The sequence below is a fragment of the Sus scrofa genome, chromosome 6, assembly GCF_000003025.6.
Source record: "Sus scrofa isolate TJ Tabasco breed Duroc chromosome 6, Sscrofa11.1, whole genome shotgun sequence".
NCBI lineage: Eukaryota > Metazoa > Chordata > Mammalia > Artiodactyla > Suidae > Sus > Sus scrofa.
In genome coordinates this window covers 47,436,508-47,458,520 of record NC_010448.4, presented here as the reverse complement: position 1 = coordinate 47,458,520, position 22,013 = coordinate 47,436,508, and the positions used below count along the sequence as shown (strand labels likewise).

General features: G+C 54.0%; 1 protein-coding gene across 1 annotated transcript in view; it reads right to left on the bottom strand.

Moving 5' to 3' along the window:
- The window catches only part of RYR1 (ryanodine receptor 1), a 118,699-nt gene continuing 96,749 nt past the window's right edge, over positions 64 to 22,013 (bottom strand). The window contains 19 exon segments of the mRNA NM_001001534.1: positions 64 to 298; positions 446 to 497; positions 687 to 787; positions 891 to 955; positions 1,348 to 1,504; positions 3,338 to 3,472; positions 3,785 to 3,931; positions 4,241 to 4,301; positions 4,412 to 4,542; positions 5,966 to 6,008; positions 7,572 to 7,702; positions 8,465 to 8,716; positions 9,711 to 9,797; positions 10,333 to 10,486; positions 11,059 to 11,129; positions 11,805 to 12,185; positions 12,188 to 12,199; positions 12,202 to 12,615; positions 15,543 to 15,884. Coding sequence (NP_001001534.1) covers positions 203 to 298; positions 446 to 497; positions 687 to 787; positions 891 to 955; positions 1,348 to 1,504; positions 3,338 to 3,472; positions 3,785 to 3,931; positions 4,241 to 4,301; positions 4,412 to 4,542; positions 5,966 to 6,008; positions 7,572 to 7,702; positions 8,465 to 8,716; positions 9,711 to 9,797; positions 10,333 to 10,486; positions 11,059 to 11,129; positions 11,805 to 12,185; positions 12,188 to 12,199; positions 12,202 to 12,615; positions 15,543 to 15,884 — 2,832 coding nt within the window. The 3' untranslated portion in view covers positions 64 to 202.

Below are 22,013 nucleotides of genomic sequence, written 5' to 3'. Positions count from 1 at the left end.
GGGGAGGAGGGGAGGGCAGAATTCCGGGATGCCCGAACATCAACCATCCAACACAGTGATGTCAGGGGTGTAGCACAGACTTTATTTCTCCACTGCATGGTCACCTCTCCCCTAGCTGCCTTGGGGGAGGGTTTGGGGGGCTAAGGGCTTGCTGTGAAAACAAGGCACTTGAGGTGGGGGTGCGGGGCCAGCTGGGGGTGTCTCAGCTAAGCTGGTCCTCATACTGCTTGCGGAAACAATCGCCAGCCGGGAAGAAATCCCAGCATCTCTCTTGGTACATCTTCCAGACATAAGACTCCTAGGGGTGGGGGATGGGGAAGAGTCAGTTGGTCACATTTTCAAACACTTGATATTGATATGAGCTTTTTACTGCCCCCTGCTGATTACCCTTATATTATAATTCTCCACGTCCCTGCCCATTGGCCTCCCGTTAACACCCCTTTACCTGACCCGTGTGTTCTGTCTCGTCCTTGTTTATCAGATACATCAGGAAAAACCTAGGGGTGGGAGGGCAGCGGGAGACAGGTGAGGACCACCCTTACCTTCTCCTGATTGGCTGGCTGGGAATCCACCCCCATGGACACCACACCCCCTTCCCTAACCAGCAGATGCCCAGGATCCAGCCCCTGGCTGGCTGTCAGTGGCCACGCCCCACCCTCCTGATTGGCCAGCGGGTCCACACTCACATGTAATTGGCCAGGTTGTGCTCCTCTAGCGTGTGGGTCTCGAACCCGTGTGGTGTCGTATCAAAGTAATCACTGCCGATGCCACAGATGAAGCACTTGGTCTGCAGATGGCAGGAGACATCAGAGTCGAGGCCCATTCGACCCCCCACCCCTACCCTGAACCGGTCCCATAACCCCTGTGGGTCGCCCTTAGACATGACCTACCTCCATATCTTCTCTCACTTGCTCTTGTTGGTCTCGGAGCTCGCCAAAAGCATCAATGATCAGACCTGAGGTGGCAGGGTGCAAGTCGGCGTCCAACCTCTGACCCAGTTCAGCATCCTCCCTCTCCTGGTTACCTACCTCGCCTCCCATCCATCTCCCTAATCGCACCCTGCTTCCTAAAAATAATAACACCTAGCCCTTCCTGAGCACTTATCATGAGCCAGCCACTTACCCCCTATGAACTGACTGAATTCTCACAGCTAGTATAATTAATAACCCCATGTTACAGACGGAGAAACAGGCTCAGAGAGGTGACTTGCCCCATGTGTCACAGTAGGGAGAGGCAGAACCAGGCTTTGCATTCATGCCAAGTGGATCCTGGGCCTGCACGCTGAAAGGAGCTGGTCTGCCTCTGGCCACGGAGCCCCCACTCCCACAGCCCCGGCAAGGCACTGACCCTGGATGATGGCCAACAGGATGACGATGACGAAGAAGAAGAAGGTGATGTCAAAGACCACCCGGTAGAGCTCATATTCATCTCCTGCTGGGTCCTCGATCTCGTCCCCAATGCCCCCACCAGCGCGGACACCCACATACATGTGAAACAGGTAACACTGCAAAGCAGGGCAAGAAGCACGTTAGTCACACATTCAATCACTCGACGACTCACTGAGTACCCACAAGGCCCTGAGCTGCCTGGGGCGCGCTCGCGTGGCAATGACTGAGACAGCCCTGAACCCTGCACTCACAGGGCTCACAAGCTTGGCATCAGATAGTGACAGCCCAGAAACGATCAGGGTTGTGATAGGGAGGGCTCAGGGCCAGGATGGGGAAGGCGCAGAGTAATCGGGGTGAGATGGGGGAAGCACAGGAAATGCTGAAGCTCTGAAAGCCTGGCCCAGCCTGCGTGATCAGGCAAGGCTTCCCAGAAGAGGCGCCATGTGTGAGGTGGAACGTGGTGGAAACGTCAGTTGGGAGAGAGTGTTCCTGGCCGAGGAAATCACACAGGCCATGTCACCGCTGGGGAGCAAAGGAGCTCTTGCTCCTGTGAGGAACTGAAATAGGTTCAGCGAGGCTAAGAGACAGAGGCCCTGTGAGCAAGAGCAGGGAGAGACATGAGGTCCAGCCAAAGGTCAGGGAGGGCTTCCTGTAGGAGGCAGCACTTAAGCTGAAGGGGCGGCATCAAGGGAAGGGGTGTGTGCTCTCAGGGCAGGGCCTGGGTGGGAGGGGCCGAGTGAATGTCAGATGCAAAAAGCCTGGGTTGGGAGGAAACACATGATCTTAGGGGAACTGAAGGAGGACCAGGCAACCAGAGAGCAAAAAGCAAGAAGGACTGTGGTTAGACTCAGGCCAGGCGAGCTTTCCCCGGCTTTGTAAACCATGGGGAAAGTACTGGGGAACGGCAAGAAGGTTCTGATCAGAGGGAGGGCCACGGTCGGCCTGGTACTTGGGAAAGACTTTACACAGTTTTTTCTGTGTCCCCTGGGGGCGAAAGAACCCAGTTGTCTTGGTTAAGAGTCAAGAGCAGGGACAGGTGGGAACAAGGCTGAGCGGGAAGACCTGGTCTGACGGGGTGTCAAATGTCGGGCTGAGGAGCTAGACGGTTCCTGCAAGCACAGAGCCGGATTACAGGCCCTCTCCTGAGAGGAAGCCCTGGGATGATGCTTTCAACTGTGGCCCCTGCCTCTGGTGGGTTAAATTCAGTGTGGGTTACGGCCACTGCTCTTAGAATAGAAGAGAAAACAGAAACACGCATGGTATGCTTTGCATGAGACTTTTAATTCTAGATAGTGATAACAGTAGCTCACATCTATGGAACCCTTAACACCTGCCAGGTACTATGCTAAGACTTTCAACTCCTAGTTGGTCAGGGAGCATCACTGAGTCCTAAAAGCAACGCTAGGGCTGTAGGCACTATTATTATACACCCAGTCACGGGTGAGGACACCGGAGCACGGGGCAGGTGAGTAGCCAATTCAAAACCACAAGGCTTGTAAGTCAGGCACTGTGCCTGAGCCCCTTTCTAATAATAACAGCTTTAAAAGCTCAAGTAGCAGGGTTCCTGCTGTGGCGCAACAGGAGGGCAAAGTGTGGCGTCTTGGGAGTGTTGGGACGTGGGTTCAATCCCTGGCCAGGCAGCAGCGGGTTAAGGATCCGGGGTCGCTGCAGCTGGGCTTAGGTCACAACTGTGGCTCAGATCTGATCCCTGGCCCGGGAACTCCCACATGCCATGGGACAGCAAAAAACAAAAAAACAAAAAACAAACAAACAAAATCTCAAATAACAGTAGTGGCTCACATTTACCGGGCACTATTCCAAGTGCCTCACTGAATCCTCCCAGTAAGTCGACAAGGTGGGTGCTATTACTCACCCCCTTTCCGGATGGGAAAACTGAGGGTCAGGAATGGTCAACAGCATGCCCAAGAGTGTTGGGGGCAGGGGCTCACCGTCATCATGTCATCACACTTCATGTCAGGCTCGTCCTCGTCCTCGCTCTTGTTGTAGAACTTGCGGAAGAAGTTGAAGGCCACCACGGTGTACAGGTAGACCACAACCGCCAGGAGGCCCACGGTCATCACCAGCTGGGGGCGGGGCGGGGAGCAGGTCAGAGCCTCGCTCGGCTCACCCCTCACCTTCCCAGCTGTGTGTGTCTCTGTCTCTGTCTGTCTCTCTGTCTCTGTCTCTCTGTCTCTGTCTCTCTGTCTCTGTCTGTCTCTCTGTCTCTGTCTCTCTGTCTCTGTCTCTCTGTCTCTCTCTGTCTCTCTGTCTCTCTCTCTGTCCCAGTTCGACTCCGCCCCCGGTGGCCCGCCCCACCGGCCTTGCCCCTCCTCACCTTAGCTGCCCGCCGCCCACGTCCCACTGGCGCCCGCCCCCCAGGCCGGTCCTCTCCACACCTGTTTGCCATTGTGGGTGACGGACGAGAGGATGGTACGCAGCGTCTTGACCCCCATGGCAATGTCCAGGAGGTGGGCAGCGAAGAAGAAGTTGTTGTAGTGACCCAGGAGGGACATCACCATGTACCAGCCCAGGTACAGGAACGACTGCCGGCACACGGGGTCAGGGGTCACTCAGGGGGCCCAGGAGTATTCAAGAGTGCTGGGTGTGCGCTGGGGGCCAAGGCGCCGGGGTCTCTGGTTAGGGGTTATTTGAAGGATCGGGAACATTCTAGAACCATGGGGCATTCTGGGTGAGAAACCATCCTGGGGGCGTTGGGGAACCCTCTGCAGAAGAGGTGTCCTGGGAATTGAAGAGCATTCTGGGGGACCAGGGGCCTGGGAGCAGAGGTGTTCCGGGGCTCAGGACTCAGGACTTCCCCTGCGGGTCCCTCCCCACCATGAATCCCTCCTCACGTTGTCTGTGAAGATGACCCCAAACTTCCAGATCTGGTACTTGACATCGATGGACATGAGCCTGTGGGGTGGAGGGAGGAGGGATGGCCAGAGGTGGGGGCGGGGGGGCGTCGGACCCTGACCCCCTCCGCTGCCTGCCCTCCCGGCCGTGCGGGGTCAACCTCTGCTCACCAGGTGAGCAGCCCTGGCGGTGGTTCAGGCTTGCGCTCGTTGTGGGCTGTGATCTCCAGCGTGGCCAGATCCATACCCAGCAGCTCGGCGATCCGCTCCCGCCCGTAGATGTCCCCGTGCTTGTCCAGGACCTGCGCGGGAGAGCGGGGGCCATGCAGACAAACTGGAGTGGGAGGGTCATGGCCTACACAGGGCGGGGGCGGGGGTGCGGGTGGGGGCAGTCGGAACTTTGTGCAAGAAACTGGGGATGCGTTTTCCTGGGGAGAAGGGCCAGAGCTTCCTTCAGATTCTCAGAGGGAGGGTCCACAGTGATAAAGATCCAGTTAATTCATTAGCCAAATTAATTGGGGTAAGTTACTATTATTAGGCAGGTAGACAAGGAATCCTGTATAAACTGGGCCCCTGTCAACTATCTCCTCCCACTCACCCCCTCACTCACTGTGCTTCAGCCACGCTGCCCTCCCCACAGCTCCTCAAATACACCAGGCACATTCCTACCCCAGGACCTTTGCACTGGCTGCTCCCCCCTGCCTAGGACGCTCTTCCCCCAAATTTCCTCTGGGCTCACTCCCTCACCTCCTGACCATCCATCCTGCCTGGAAGAGCAACCTCTCTGGACCCACACCCAAGGACTTCCCGCCCCTCTTCGTGGCTTTTTTTCTTCTACAGCACTCATCACCCCCTGGACACAGTACAGGTGCTCTTTTCCTTTCTTTGTTTTGCTTTTTAGGGGCCACACCCACTGCATATGGAAGCTCCCAGGCTGGGGGTCGAATCCGAGCTCCAGCTGCTAGCCTCCACCGCAGCCACAGCAACGCCAGACCCAAGCCATGTCTGGGGCCTGCACCACAGCTCACGGCAACGCTGGATCCCGACCTACTGACGGAGGCCAGGGGTTGAACCTGCAAACTCGTGGATACTAGTCAGATTCGTTTCTGCTTCACCACAAGGGAACTCCACTGTGTTCTTTATGTCTTTCCAGCTCAGTGTTTACTACTGGATTCCAGGTCCCTAAAATGGTTCCTGGCACACAGTCAATGCTCAATAATCATTTGTTGAGTGAATGACTGACCGGAACAGCCAAGACTTGTCTGATGCTTTCCTATGGGCCAGATACTGGTCACACAGTAGGTCGCGTAATCGTCACAACAGCCCTCTAAGAGGGGGTTGACCCTCTTATTCCCTCACTTTGAATATGAGGGACACTGAGGCGCAGAGAGGTGGACACAGCCGGGAGCAGAAAAGCAGACAAGCCAGCTCCAGAGTCTGTGTGCTTAAATAGGATGCCTTCCCTCCTCCCTCAAAACTAACAGTCACCGAGGACTTCCTCTGCGCCGGGCAGTAAGCTATGCCTGCGGCGTGGATCACCTCATTACAGGGACGGGGGGTGATGATCACGCCCATTTCCAGATGGGCAAATGGAGGCCAACAGAGTGGCAAAGCCCTGTGCCCAAGGTCACACACCAAGCGAGTACGTGATAGGGCTCAGATGGCCTGGTGGCAGCAAGGGACCCAGCCCGGGAGGCCCTTCCACCTTCATCCACACCCTCTCACCTTCCGCTTGACAAACTTGTCCCAGTAGTTGCTGGGGAAAGACCTGCCGAGAGAGAGGCCAGGAGATGTTAGGGCGGGAGGGAATGGGGGCACCCACCAGGGCCGGGGCGGCATGGAATTCCAGCGCCTTTCGCACAGGGGACGCCACACAGTAGGGTCACCTCTCATTCACGGTCAGGCTGTAAAGACCCCAGGCCAGGTGACATGTGCCCAGGGTCAACCCTTCCCCCCCCCTCTGCATTCGAAGCCAGGACATGCAAAGACCCCAGAACTGCCCTCAGTGAGGAGGAGTCGGGTCGGCAGCCTGGCCCTCTTCCGGCTCCAGGGAGTGCTGTGCTCTCTCTCACTGATCTATCTCATTTTATTTGATGATTCTGGCCCTTTATTTACTAGTTCTCTAGCTGATGAGATGATGCCCTAACATCCTGCAAAGGTGGCCAATGAGTTGTGTGTGGAGGGGGAGTGGAGTAGATTTATTATGAATCCATGGATTTAGACCTCAAGTTGTGGCACTTCCTATCTTTATCAATGCTCAAATGGTCCCTGCTTTGTCCTCAGAGAGCCCCTTCTAGCTGGCGGCTGGGTCCTTTGGGCATGTCACCATGTCTCACTGAGCACTCCTTTGCTTTCTGACACAGGAGATAATCCAGGCTCATTTTACACCTCCCTGCCTCAGCCCTGAAATCTGCCACTTCTCCAGGGAGCTTGGTTCCTTGTTGCAGGAAATGGTATTTAGAAGTTGAGGTCTTGGCAGGCACTATTTCATTTTTTTTTTTCTTTTTAGGGCCGCACCTATGGCATATGGAAGTTCCAGGCCAGGGGTCCAATCAGAGCTACAGCTACAGTCTATGTCACAGCCATGGGAACATCACATCCGAGCCGCATCTGTGACCTACGTGGCAGCTTGTGAGGCCAGGGATCAAACCTGCATCCTCACGGACACTATGTGGGGATTCTGACCTGCTGAGCCACAACTCAGCCACTTCTCTAAGTTCCAAATAGTGTCTGAAACTCCCAGACACTACTTTTTTTTTTTTTTTAGGGCTGCACCCATGGCATATGGAGGTTCCCAGGCTAAGGGTCTAATCGGAGCTGTAGCTGCCAGATATGGCAACGCTGGATCCGAGCCATGTCTGCGACCTACACCACAGTTCATGGCAACGCTGGATCCATAACCCACAGAGAGAGGCCAGGGATCGAACCTGCGTCCTTATGGATCCTAGTTGGGTTCGTTAACCAATGAGCCACCAAGGGAACTCCCCTGGGCTCAGTTTAAAAATCAAATGATTTCATAGATTTCCCACTCATGGCACCTGGCGAGAATCACATGCGGGGACAATTTAAAAGGCAGGTTTCTGGGCTCCTCCCCACTGAACCGGAATCTCCAGGGCTGGGGCCCAGGAACCTCCGTGTGTCACCAGCACTGCCCAGGTACTGTAACGCCCAGGACATCTATATTACGAAGAGGAAGATGAAGCCTTGGGGAAAATGGGTCAGAACCAGCAGTGACTGGAACCCCATCTTTCGAGGCCTGGGCTGGGACTGGAGTACAAGCCCAGCTCTGCTTCCCCACCCAGCCCGGGGTGGAGGGGTGCGGGCCCCTTACGGTGTGTTGAGCACCAGCCGGTCCCACTGCCCCTTCACGTCATCATCCTCGGGCTGCTCCGTGATGTAGAGGCCGTCAAACTCCAGCTTCCGGGCCAGTTCCTTCTCCCGCTTAAAGATCACCAGGGGCACCTAGATTGTGCAGGGAGGCCAAGGGGTGGGCGTCAGGAGACCGCAGCCCCGGCGGGAGCCAGATGTTGCGGGAGCCTGCGGGAGACCCCCCCCCATCAGAGGCGCGTTCCCAGAGGGAGGAGGGCAGTCATGTGGAAACGCGGTCAGAGGGTCAGCACCGGGGATGGGAAGAAATACAGGGGAGCGCCCAGAAGTGGTGGCGGCTGTGGCCTGCGGCCTCCCAAGGGAAGGAGGAGGAATCAAATGAGCAGGTGAGAGGAGGTGGGAGAAAGGCACAGCCTTCCAGGCAGAGGGAACAGCATATGCAAAAGTTCTAAGCCAACCTCCATTGGTCCAGTTGTAAAATATCAAGGTTTGCTAGGCCCTCCGATCTCTCGGAGCCCATCCTGAAGTTTTCCTAACACACCTGATGGGGCATCACAAACTTCAGGCACAGCTGGTGTCGGAATCCACATCCTCCTATTAGCACCCATGTTATGGCTGAGGCCCACAGACCCTCACAGACACTGATGACAAATTTTGCTTCTTGATCCAGAAATGAACACTGTCATAGGGTAATGACCCACATCCAATCTCAGCCTGAATATCATCCTTGCTGAAGACCTGAATTCTGCATTCAACCCCCCAGCCCTTGTCCCAATGGGGGGCCCCCTCCATCCCAACTGCTGTGTGAGACCCCAGCCCCTGCCCCAGGTCCTCTCAGTTGGTGTCCCCACCCCCCTGCAAACACACACAAGCCCCAAGGCTGTGGTCATGGCCCACCTTGAGGCAGTTGTAGCCTATGATGCAGAGAAAGGCCACCAGCGTGTGCAGCAGGCTCAGGCAGCGCAAGGCGGGCTCCATGTAGCCCGTGCTCTCCTCCAGGAAGTAGTACACCATGTTCTCGTCCTCGTCGCCTTCCACCTCCTCTCCGGCCCCGGAGCCCCAACCAGAGCCGCCACCAGAGCCTGCACCTGACAGGTCCCCGGCTGCTGAGCCCTCCATGTCATCCTCCCCTGGTGGAGAGTCCGAGACCTAAAGGGGGACAGAGGTCAGTCAGGGTGGGGACCCTGGTGTCCCGGCCACTGGTCTGCCATACCCAGAACCCGTGAACAAAGCCTCTGACCCCGAGGCCCTTGTCCGACAGTCTTGGCAGGACTGTCAACTAAGATCAAGGGGTGAGCCCAGGACCCTAGCTAGCAAATCCAACTCTGTCCTGGGACTCTGACTATTGAACCCAGTGACAGGAGGACTGAAAATAGAGTTGGTTCATCTTGACTGTCAGTGGATCCCTCAAGAGACTAATGTGAACACTAATATTAACACCAATACTAACATTCGTAGGAGCTAACATTTCTACAGCACCTTTCTCTTCCAGGTACTATTTTAAGTGCTTTACATGCGTCGACCCCCTTAACTCCCAGAGCTCTAAGATGTAGATGCTGCCATCACCCCTTACACAGATCAGGAAATTAAGGCACCGAAAGATTAAGCACTTTGCCTAATATCATGCAGCTAGTGAGTGGCAGAGCCAGGATCTGACGCCGCAGAAGCCATGCTCTGATCACTCTGCTAGACGGCCTCTCTGTCCTATCATCTAAATCCCTGGCAAGACCCTGAGGGTCCCTTTGTCCTTTGAGAGGCCTGATTCTTAGCCTTCTCCTTCTATTCCATGAGCTTCCCATTTCCTCCTCCCCACACATTTCTCTTTAGCTCATGCAAAAGCCAAAAGATGGAACTGAATCAGTGGTGTTGCCGAGGTGCAGGGTGAGTGTGGAACCCAGAACTGGCTCCCTGCTCTAATTCCTGCAAACACTCAGGCATCTGTTCCAGAGCAACCCAGATACCCACACTCATCCCCACGGGGGTCCCAAGATCCAGGTGTCCAGCTTGAACTTTCCTGAGGACCCTGAGCCCAACACCTTGTCCCTGGTGAACAGCAAGGGCCCTGGGAACCTGCTAGGGGCTGAGCCTCCCACCCCACAGCCCAGATGAGCGCCTGGTCCTCCTGGCCCCTCTTGAGCAGCACCTTATAAAACAGCAAGATGAAGTTGATGGCAAATGCCAAGAAGAGGGCAAGGAATCGCAGAGTGTAAAAGTTCCGGGAGAGGTAGTTCTAAGACGAGGAGAGAAAGAGAAAGACAGAGCTCACAGTCCACCCACTTTGCTGGAGAAGTCACCCCATCACACCCACGACTCAGGCACTGCAGTCCTCGGTATCTGGCCCCACAACCTCCCACTTACTGACAGCTCACTCTGTACACCCAGGCCGGGGCTACGAGCTTTATAGGCATGAACCTGTTTCTCACCGCGACCCTCTGAAGTGGGTGCTGCTGATAGGCCCATGTTATAAACAAGGATGGAGGATGGGGGTGGGAAGCCGAGGCCAGTGGCTCCAGGTGAGCAAGGGTGTGGGGGCTGGAAAAAGGATGCTGAACAGCCCAGGGAGCCAAGGGAGGACCACCTAAACATGCTGCCCTGTGCCTGGGTTCTGCTCTGTCTGGGGACATCTCTGTCCTCTGCCCAGCCTGGGTTCCCCTCAGAGCTGAGTCTGGCACAGGTGGGCTCAAGAGCAGGATGGGGGGAGAGGTGGTGTGAAGGTGCGTTTCCCTGGGCAAGGAGGCTTCGGGGTGCCCTTGCTGGGTCCTCACCAAGAACTTCACCCTCTGTACTTCCAGTTCTCCCCAGAATTCCAGGCCCCCGCTTCCACCCTCCTCCTTCTTTGGAGGGGGTGGAGGAGGAGCTGTCTTCTTGGGGGGCTCTGGTGGGGGCTTGGGGACTTCTTCCTTCTCCCCATTCTCAGCACTGCAGGGCAGGACACAGAGAGAGTGAGGAGGTGCCTGAGAAATGCATTCATTCATTCACCCATCCATCCATTCATTCATTCAAAGCCACAGGGCCCACCCCATGCCTGGTCCAGGTCTAGATGGTGCTGGGGACATAGTGGTGAGACAACCTCCAGCCCTGTCTGCATGGAGCTCCAGTCCCGTCACCAGGCCCCAGAGTGATCAGGGCTTGGATGGGGTAAGTTCAGGAGACACCTCTTCAACTTGGGGGGGGGCGGGGGCGGTATCAAGGTTGGCTTCCTGGAGAAGGAGACATGTGAGCCAAGATGGGAAGGAGGAAGAAGGTTGAGATGAAGCGTGGGGGAAGGTGCTGCAGGCAGCAGGAGTGGCTGGTAGAAAGGCTTGGGGGTAAGACAGGAGCATTCCTTTCTCTGCTGCCTTTCACAGAGCCCCTCCTTGGGGCCGGGGCCTGGACCATGCTGAGGTCACAGGGTGACCAGGGCAGCTTCAGGCCCTGACCTCAGGAGGCTCCCAGTCCAAGAAGGAGGCAGCGATAGGGGCTGGGCCTCCTTGGACCTCAAAGCCACTTACTCAGCTTTCTCAGGCTCTGGCTCCGGCTCCGGTTCCGGCTCCGGCGGCAGCTCCTCTTCCTCTCCATCCACCTGGTGGCAGGGTGAGCATCAGGACTGAGCCCACACCCCCAGTACCTCTCAGGGCTGACCTGCCCGTTCCTCTCTGGGTCCCCTTCTGGCTGTTTCCCCTGGGCAATCCAAGCTTTGCTCTCCTCCCACCTCCCAGAAGAGGGATTACAAATTCTTTAAGAGGGAAAAATGAGGCTGGAGAGGTGAGGTTTTAGGAAACACTGCAGAGTCAGGCTGAGTCCAAGTGGAGCTCTTCCTCCACCAGGGCTTCCCATCACCTTGACAACCGCAGCCCCCTAGACCTCATCACCCCGAGGGCCTGGGCATGCTCTAGGGGCCTCTGTCCCGTGGGCTACTTAATTCCCCACCCCCTCCGTATCTCTTTCCCAGGGTCCCTAACCCTATCTTGGGTCTTTTTAGTTCTTGTCCCATTTCCCCTCTAATTTGGTCTTTGGATCTCTTGCCGTCTCTGGCCCCAGTTATCTTTTTCTCTGTTTCTCCCAGACGCACAACCACCCGGCCGCCTGGTCTCCATCTCTGCATCCATCTCTGCGCCTGTCTCCACATATCTCTGAGGTTCCTCTTTCTCTGCACACGCCAACCACCCTCTGTTATTAGAGTCTCTCCTTCCCTCTCTCGCCCTCCATCCTACCCCCAAAGACTCGAGAACCCTGAAGCCCCTGCCCGCAGGCTCACCCCCAGCTTCCTCTTGATGATAGGGGAGCCCTCGGGCGTGGGCGGCTCCGCAGGCGTCGTGTCACCCATGTCCCCGAGGCCGCCAGCCCCTTCGGGCCGGAAGGGGCCCCCTTCGGCCACGGCCACAGCCCCGTCTGCGCCTCCCGGGCCGGCCTCCTGCACCGCCACCTCCTCGTCGCCCGCGCCCTCCAGGGCTTCGCCCGCGCCCTCGCCCGCGCCCTCGCCGTCCGCCTCGCCGCCGGGCCCAGCCGGCTGCTCGCCGTGCACCTCGTCGCCCGTGGGATCGGGCATGCCCGCCAGGAGCTCGGTCACCGTCACCTTCTTGGCACCCTCCACCAGGCCGCCACCAAAGAGCGAGCCCCAGAGCAGGCGCAGCGCGCCGCCGCCGCCCCGGCCCCGCCGCCCCCGCGTGCGCCAGCGCCGCCCAGAGCAGCGCGGCCAGCGCCGTGGCCGCCTCCCGCGCTGTGAGCCGCCGCAGCCGCCGCACGCGCCGCCGCAGGCTGCGGTAGCTGAGGCCGCGCAGAGCCCGGCTCGTGGCCGCTGCCAGCCGCGCCGTCAAGCCGGCCGCCGCGGTCCCCGCCGCGCCCTCGGGCCCCACCGCGCCCTCCTCCGCGCCCTCAGCGCCCGCCTCCGCCAGGCCCGCGCCCTCGTCCTCATCCTCCTCCGGCTCGCCCTCGGGCTCCGAGATCTGTGCAGCGATCTGCATCTCGAAGATGGTGTCCTCGCAGAAGCTCACGAAGAGCTCCATCTTCTCCGACTCGCCACCCTCGTTCACCACGTCGAAGATGAACTGACGCTTCGACTCCTTCACCTGCAGCGCGGGGCAGAGGGGACGTGATGGGGAGCCGTCCAGTCCGCAGGGACTTGGGACAAGGGCAGTCGCGGCTGCGAGCGAGCGTTCGCCGCAGCAGCCACCGTTTTAAGCGACGGTCGTTGTTTTTATTATTAGTCACAAACCTATGCAGTGATTGCTGAAGATGCACTTGTAAATAGAACTTCAGCAAGGCCGGCCCCGGATCAAGCATTTTACATATGGCATCCAAGCAATCCTCACAAACCATCCTAGTTAGGGGCTATTATCCATCCCTGTTTCATAGGTGAGGAAATGGAGGCCCACATAGTCAAGTGCTCAGAGTGATGGAGCTGAGAGGTGGTGGGTGTAGGATTCCAATCCCCCACAAGCTGGTTCCAGAATCAATGGTTTTGGCTCTCCCCCCACCCTCCCAGGGCAGGTGTCTAATTGGAGCTGCAGCTGCCAGGCTACACCACAGCCACAGCCATGCCAGATCGGAACAGCATCTAAGACCCACGCCAGCAGCTTGCTTGCAGTTAACCTACTGAACAAGGCCAGGGATCAAACATCCTCATGGATGCTAGTTGGGTTCTTAACCCACTGAGCCACACAGAAACTCCACTTTTGGCTTCTTTGAGGGACGGACAATAATGGTTGAGAGCAAAGGTTTTGCAGCCAGCCTGCCTGGCTTTGAATCCTGATTCTGCCACTAAGTTAGAGATAACTCTCTGGGCCTCAGTTTCCCCGTCTGTAAATCAGGGAATAATGATACAACCTATGCATATTATGGTTGGTGTGAGGATTAAACACGTTAATAGAGATTGAGTGATTAGAACAGCGCCTGGCACGTACTAAATGCCGCACAGTGTCTGCTGTCATAGCACTGCTGCGTGAGTGCTGGCGGGCCTCGTGGGCTCTGGACCCGTAGGAGGCGGTGGAATGGGAAGGAGCGAGCAGGAGGAAGTGGGTGTTTAGAGGACTAACACTGACAGAAAGAGTGCGCACATGGAGGGCACTAAGGGGGGGTGGGGGAGGGGGGAAGGGTGGAGCGCCCGCTCAGGTACAAGAGTGTGAGGAGCCAGTGGTGAGCCAGGGCTTCCTGCTGATGATGCACAGACATCCTGGGTGCACGGATGCTGCAATGGCTTTTAAGGCAGATTGGAGAGGAGCATGAGTATACAGTGGTGCCCCAAGAAACACAGGTGAGTGTGCAAAATCTGGGGGGTTCCGTGATGTGTGTGAAGAGGCTGCTGCGCAGGAGCCTGTGGGGGGTACCAGGGGCTAAGGGAGGAGTCGGGTGCGAGGGGGGTGTGGCGGCATGGGAGGATGTGGGAAGAATGTGACGTGCCGGGCTCAGTGTGCTCCGCGGACCTGGCCACGTGGTCAGGCTGGGAAGGCCTGGGCAAAACCAGGGCGGGGGAGTGCCAGTGTGGGAGGGGTCTGCAATCAGATGGTCAGTGCACGTGCAGCAGGATGAGTGTGCAGAGGGAGCCGGGAATCAGCGTAAGAGGGCCTGGAACATGAAGGCAGGGCTCAGGGCGGGGCACAAGCCTAGGTGTGCATGAGCTACGTGTTACTGAGGAGATGCAAGGGGCCCAGGTGTTGAGGAGATGAGGGGAGGGCAAGCCTCATGGACTGTGAGTGTAAGATGGGAAGGGTGTGCAAGAGCAAGGGGGAGGAGTGTGTAGATGCCTGGGGTCATCTAAGGGACACGTGAGTGCAAGGAGCAGGTAAGGGGCTCGCAGGCTTGGTGTGCATTGCGAGAGTGTGAGCAGGAGGGCCACCTGGATGACAGGGCTGGGCACTGAGCAAGCATGAGGGGCACATGGGAGTGTGTGAGGTGGGCTCCGGGTGTGCCAAGGGCATGTTAGCAAGTGAGTGTGTGAGGGGCATTTAAACACTTATGAGGAGTTCCCTTTGCGGCTCAGTGGTTAATGAATCCAACTAGGCACCATAAGGATGAGGGTTTGATCCCCGGCCTTGATCAGTGGGTTAGGATCTGGCATTGCCGTGAGCTGTGGTGTAGGTCGCAGACGAGGCTTGGATCTGGCGTGGCTGTGGCTGTGGTGTAGGCTGGCAGCTGTAGCTTTGATTCGACCCCTAGCCTGGGCACTTCCACATGCTGTGGGTGAAGCCCTAAAAAGCAAAAACAAAAAAAACAAACAACAACAACAAAAACCCAAAACAAAAATTAAAAACCCACCACTTATGGGCTCGAGCATATCAGGCCAAGGAGTAGGCTGGGCCATCACCCTGGTGGCGGCTCTTGCAGATGAACTGGGGAGGGTGGTCCAAGAGCACGTGGGTGAGCATGGGTGTATCAAGGCATATGTTGGTGAATGAGTGAGGGGTGAGCAATCATATGGTGTGCCAGAGCTGCAGGAAGGCACACTTGGTATCCCCCGAGTGAGTGTGCAAGAGATGTGCACCCCTATGTATGCCTAGAATAAGCAGGATGGACACTCGGCATTTGGGGGCACGGGCGGTGACTGGTGAGGGGTGGGCCAGCATATAGGACACCCCAGAGCTCCCAAGGTGAGTGTGCAAAAGAGTGGGTGTGGACAGAGCAGGGCCAAGAGAGGGCACACCAGAGGCTGCTAGGAAGGTGAGCAAGGTGTATGTCACCACGTGGGCTCAAGTATGAGAGAGTACAGCCATAGTGGGGGCACAGGGCCGCTGCTGCGTGTATGAGGGTTTACCTCCATGTGTGGGTCGAGCCTGCAAGAGGTGTTCATGGGAGAACCCGGGATGCACCGCGAGGGCACAGCAGCGCTCATACAACGTACGCAAAAGGGCGGGCATGGACTTGCACGAGTGGAGCAGGGGCCCACCAGTCTGCAGAGCAGGTGTGCAAAGCGTGCACAGCCCCATGTGGGGTCCAAGGGTGCAAGGAGCATGCCCCGAAGCCCGGGGAGGCGAGCGTGCAGGTTTGCGGGTCCACCCACCTGGGGCATCTCCCACTGGGCGCGGTTGGTCTCCGATATCTCAAAGTAGATACGCTCGATGCGGCGCGAGGCGCCCATGATCTCGATGCGGCCCAGGTAGGGCCGGAAGTACTCGAGGATGCTCTCCGCCAGCTCGAGGAAGTTGCGCAGGCGCGGGTCGTGCGGCACGTGCTCCGACAAGTTGGTCAGCAGCACAGCTACGTTGAAGCCAATGTCACGGGCTGGCTCCTGGAAGCGGTTGGCGAACTCCTCGCAGTCGATCATCTCGTTCTCATCCGCTTCAGAGCACGAAAGCAGGAACTGGATTTCCGGACCGGTGAACTGCTTCTGGCTGTCCATGGCCTGGGGTGTGGGCAGGGGTAAGGGGGTGCCGGGGTTAGAGGGGAGTGGCCTAGGGAGCCCCACAGCCCTTGCTGAAACAACTATAGATTTTTCAGACAGCAAAGTCCAGAATCATGTCACCAGCATCCAAGGCCGACACCCTGCCGGGTGGCATGGATAAGACTATACCAACCATTAAAATGCTCAATGCTACATTTCCACAGCATTGAGCCACCACCCACCGTCAGATACATTCCATTCTCAGGGACGGTAAGATGTGAATTGATGGAACTCGGCCCTTGTGTAGCAGTTGCCTCAAGCTCCCATCTTGGCGAGCCCCTGCAGGCCTGCTCTGTACAGGCGGCAACTATGGGCTGTACCAGAGGCTCTCCTGAACTTCTGGCTGTGGGTGCGACCCATCCCTTTGGGGTCAGGGAGCAGGAAGAGATGGAAGTATGGCATTTCTCTCCCTGGCCCTCTCTATGCTGGCCGTCTCTCCCTCAAAGGTCAGTCAAGCCATCCTGCCCACACAGCTCCTTCTGTCGCCAAGTTAGATAATGACTCTTTCCTCCATACCAGTCCCCTTAAGGCCAGGGCCCTGAATGATACATACCACCACCGCTGTCCCTTCCCCCATGGTCTTTGCACCCACCTCCCACCATTTCCAGCAACTAAATAATTGGCACCCGACACCATGGAGGCCTCTGAATTCCAACTGGTAATAAATTTATGTGCCCATCACCCCAGAATGAACGAATGCCCCTGATGACATACTTGTCAACTGCTATATATTTAAGAACTAAAACATGTCAGGTATGCTTGGAGACTTCTGGGTACCCTGCTTGTGTTCCATTCCCCCCACCCGCCCCCAGGTAACCATCATCCTGGGGTCGGTGCATCCTTCTAAAGAACCATGTGTCACACGGATGGACCTAGAGGGTATTATACTTAGTGAAGTAAGTCAGACAAGTATTGTACATTATCACTTATATGTGGAATCTAAAAAATAAATGAATATAACAAAACAGACACAGACTCACAGATACAGAGAACAAACTAGAACAAACCAATGGGGAGATGGCGGTGGGGAGGGGCAAGATAGGGATGGGGATTAAGAGATACAAACTACTATGTATAAAATAAATAACCTACAAGGCTATACTTCATAGCACAGAGAACATAGCCAATACTTTACAATAATTTTAAATGGGGTATAACCTATAAAATACTGAATCGCTATGTTGTACATTTGAAACTAATATAATATTGTAAACCAACGATACTTCAATAAAAACAGAAGTATGTGGGAGTTCCTGCTGTGGCACAGTGGGTTAAGGATCCACCTGCAGCGGCTCGGGTCCCTGCAGAGGCCCAGGTTTGATACCTGGCCCACGCAGTGGGTTAAACGATATGGCATTGCTGCAGCAGCTGTGGCGTAGGTCACAACTGTGGCTCGGATTCCATCTCTGGCCCAGGAAGTTCCATAAGCCATGGGTGCAGCCATAGAAATTTTAAAAAAAGAAGTTATGTGTCAATACTTTTACTATTTATATTCTGTCATTTTCTCACACAAAAAAATGGTATCCTGTGCATTATTTTGACTTAAAGAACAGCTAAAATCATGTAATTTTTCTTTTCCACTCAAATGTATGTTGATTCCAAGATCTATCCTTATTATATATGGATCAAATGAAAGCCTTTTCACTGCTGCATAGTATTCCTCTTTTAGAAATACAACACTCTATCTAGTCTCCTGATGACAGACATTTAGATTGTTTTCAGTTTTGACTTTATAGACACTTTCCTGTAACATTCTTGTGCTGATCTCCAACACACTTTTTTGCAAGAGCTTCTCTGGGGCAGTCTTTCAAATGTTTTGAGTGCACCCACAGTAAGAATGCATTTTACAATGTGACTCAAAAAAAAAAAAAAAAAAAGATCTCGTGACACAATTCTTACTTTCACTAGGTAATACACTCTGCAGTGTTCCATTCTATTTTATTTTTTAAAGATGCCGGTCATGACTTAACTAAGTCAATTTCATGACCAACAGATGGCTTGCCACATGCAAGCCTGAGAAACGCTGCTCTGGGGTATGATCAGAAGTGAAGTTTTCTGTCTCTAAAAAGTGCTTTGTAGCCAAGAACTTTGCAACATGCTTTCTAAATGAGTAACACGCTTTGCAAATCATGAAGGGCTCTGGAAACCACAGAGCGTGGAGACATAATCGCACAGGAACTCTACCTGCAACCTGGCTCCTTCCCTTCTGATGCAGTGTTAACACAGCCCTTCTTAAAATCCGAACCCTCCGCATGGGACCCGGGACTCCATCCCTTCCGTTTGGTCCTGGACTACGCTCTTGTGAGTTGCTGCTCTCTCTCTGTCACTGTCCATGTGACTATCCCTTTCTTTTGAAACATCTTCTTTTCTGACTATTGTCAGTTTCCTTTGCTGGAAGTTCCTTCTCTTCCAGAGAAGGTCGGAGGGGATCCAGGCTTATACTGTGAACACTTTTCTTGAGACCTGCACACTTCACGGAGATATGAGCAAGGCCCAAGGCTCGGCTGCCGTTCCATGCCAATGGGTGTGAAGTCTACATTCCAGCCCCGACTGCGCCCCAGCATCCAAACACTTACAGCCCAAGCCCTACGTGACATTTCTTTGTGAAAAAGGCTACAACTGAACTCTTGATTTCAAAACCTCTCCTCCCACAGTCTTACCCATCTCAGGAATAGCATTGCCACCCCCCAGGTGCTGAAGTTAAAAACCTTTGAGTCATCTTTGATTCCTCTCTTTAATCTCACTGCCCACACCTAATCCATCAGCAAATCTGTCAGTTCTGCTTTCAACAGATCTAGGACACACACACACACACACACACATACACACACACATTCTGTCCCCTCCCTGGCCCCCAACCTGGTTTTGTCCCCCACGAGACCACCTCAGCAACCTCCACCCGGGACTCCCTGCTTCACTTCTGTCCCCACAGTCCCTTCCCCACACACAGATGGAGGGACCCTATAAACATCTGAGTCAGGTCACACCCCTCCCCTGCTCAGAATCCTCCTTAGCTCCATGTCACTCAGGTCTGCCATGCAGCCACCCAGGCCCTGCACCCCTGCCCCCTCACCTCTTAGGCTTAGTTCTTTCCTCTCTCCCCTCAACAGCCTCCTCCAGCCACACCGGCTGCCTCTGCATCCCTCCTGTTCCCACCTTTCAGCCTTTACACTTGCTGTCGCCTTTGCTGGGGAGGACACAACCCCCCGCGCCTTCCCAGGTACCTTCTAGCTCTCAGCTTCAGTGCCCTTTTCCAGAAAGTCCTTCCCTGACCACTTGGTTTACAGGGCTTACTCCACCCATGCTCGCTCGCACACCACCCTGCTCCTTCCCTTCAGGCCACGGTGATGACCGGAAATCATTTCATTTAAGTATTTCCATCTGCCCCTTCCCCACTAGGCTATCAGCTCGGAGGGTGGGGTCTCTGTTTTGTTCACCAACAGGTGTTTAGTGCATCCTTGTCAAGGGAATTGAGTATCTGGAAAACTGAGAAGAATTTTAACTCTGTTACAACTTTTGGAACTTGAGAAGTCCTTTTTTTTTTTTTTTTTTTTTTTTAAGGTACAAATACTATGGAAAGAAGTATGGAGATACCTCAGAAAACTAAATATAGAACTCCCAAACGACCCAGCAATCCCACTCTTGGACATATATCTGCACTTTCTTTGAAAAAGACACATGTAGTATGTTCATTGCACCGCTATTCACAATAGCCAAGACATGGAAACAACCTAAATGTCTATCGACAGATGATTGGATTAAGGAGATGTGGTATATACACAATGGGGTACTACTAAGCCATCAAAAAGAACAAAATAATGCCATTTGCAGCAACATGGGTGGAACTAGAGACTCTCATACTAAGTGAGGTAAGTCAGAAAGACAAATCCCATATGATATCACTTATATCTGGAATCTAATATACGGCACAGATGAACATTTGCACAGAAAAGAAATTTATGGACTTGGAAAACAGACTTGTGGTTGCCGAGAGGGAGGGAGAGGGAATGGGATGGACTGGGAATCTGGGGTTAATAGATGCAAACTATTGCCTTTGGAATAAGCAGCGACATCCTGGTGTACAGCAATGGGAACTGTATTTAATCACTTATGATGGGGCATGATGGAGGATAATGTGAGAAAAAGAGTGTATATATGTAAGTGTGACTGGGTCACTTTGCTGTACAGTAGAAAATTGACAGAATGCTATAAACCAGCTATAATGGAAAAAATAAAAATCATTAAAAAAAAAAAAGAAGAAGTCCTTTTTGGAGTTCACTATGTGATGCAGTGGGTTAAGAATCTGACTGCAGCAGCTCAGGTTGCCACAGAGGTTCAGATCCCGTCACTGGCCTGGTGCAGTGGGTTACCAGTGGTGCAAAGATCCCATGTTGCCACAGCTGCTGCATAGGTCACCACTGAGGCTATCAGATTCAGTCCCTGGCCCAGGAACTTCCATATGCTGTAGGTGTGGCATATGGATTATAAAAAAGAAGTCTTTTTTTTTTTTTTTTTTTTTTTTTTTTTTTTTTTTGGCCATGCCCAAAAAACTTCCATGTGCTGTGGGTGTGACCAAAAAAAACAAAAAAACAAAAATCCTGAACGGGCCTTTTTTTTTTGTTTGTCTTTTTGCCTTTTCTAGGGCTGCTCCTGCGGCATATGGAGGTTCCCAGGCTAGGGGTCGAAGCGGAGCTGTAGCCGCCAGCCTACGCCAGAACCACAGCAACGAGGGATCTGAGCCGAGTCTGCAACCTACACCATAGCTCACAGCAACGCCGGATCCTTAACCCACTGAGCAAGGTCAGGGATCGAACCCGCAACCTCATGGTTCCTAGTCGGATTCATTAACTACTGCACCATGATGGGAACTCCTGAACCTGTCTTTTAAACTATAAAAAAACTGAAAAGCATGCTGTAAAATACCAGATTTGTAAAGAGCGAGAGAATTCATATAATGCTTTGCATTTTGAAAACCATATGATAATGCTTGGAAAAGGCTGAACATTTAGAAATGAGAATATTGCCCTTTTGCAATCTCTAATGGACTAAAGTGTCTGGGCATTGAATACCAATGGTTGCTGACATCACAAAGGGAGAGATGATGGGCCAAGCTGGGCCTCTTGATAGATGTATGAAGTGCCACAAAGGAAGGTGCTGGCAAAAAACAACAAAAACAAAACCCTCCAGGAGTTCCTATTGTGGTGCAGCAGAAATGAATCCAAATGGTAACCACAAGATTGCAGGTTCGATCCCTGGCCTCGCTCAGTGAGTTAAGGATCTGGGGTTGCCGTGAGCTGTGGTGTACGTCACAGACACAGCTTGGATCCCGCATTGCTGTGGCTGTGGTGTAGGCTGGCAGCTGTAGCTCTGATTTGACCCCTAGACTGGGAACTTCTATATGCCGTTAAAAAGCAAAACAAACAAACAAAACCTCTCTAAACCTGAATCTGATGGAACTTTTTAACCTAAGTCCCAGTTTACAGGAAATGCAGGGGATGAGGAGAACATTAAATGACACCACCAGGTTGCATCAGCCAGATTTTAGCTGTGGGAAACTCCACAACAAGGACAGCACCAGCTAAGGACAGCCGAGAGCCACATGTGGTCCTGAGCCCTTGTATCGAGGCTGGTGCCAAGTGAGATGTGCTGACAGTGTAAAATACACATAGATTTTAAAGACTTAGTATAAAAAAGGAACTTAAGGGAGTTCCCGTCGTGGCGCAGTGGTTAACAAATCCGACTAGGAACCATGAGGTTGCGGGTTTGATCCCTGGCCTTGCTCAGTGGGTTAAGGATCCGGCATTGCCATGAGCTGTGGTGTAGGTTGTAGTCGTGGCTCGGATCCCTCGTTGCTGTGGCTCTGGCCTAGGCTGGTGGCTACAGCTCCGATTGGACCCCTAGCCTGGGAACCTCCATATGCCGCAGGAGCGGCCCAAAGAAATAGCAAAAAGACAAAAAAAAAAAAAAAAAAAAAAAAGGAACTTAAAATATCTAGTAATTTATATTGACTGTATGTTGAAATAATATTTTGGTAAAGTAGGTTAAATAAAACATTAAAAATAATTTTTCATTTCTTTTCACTTTTTCAAA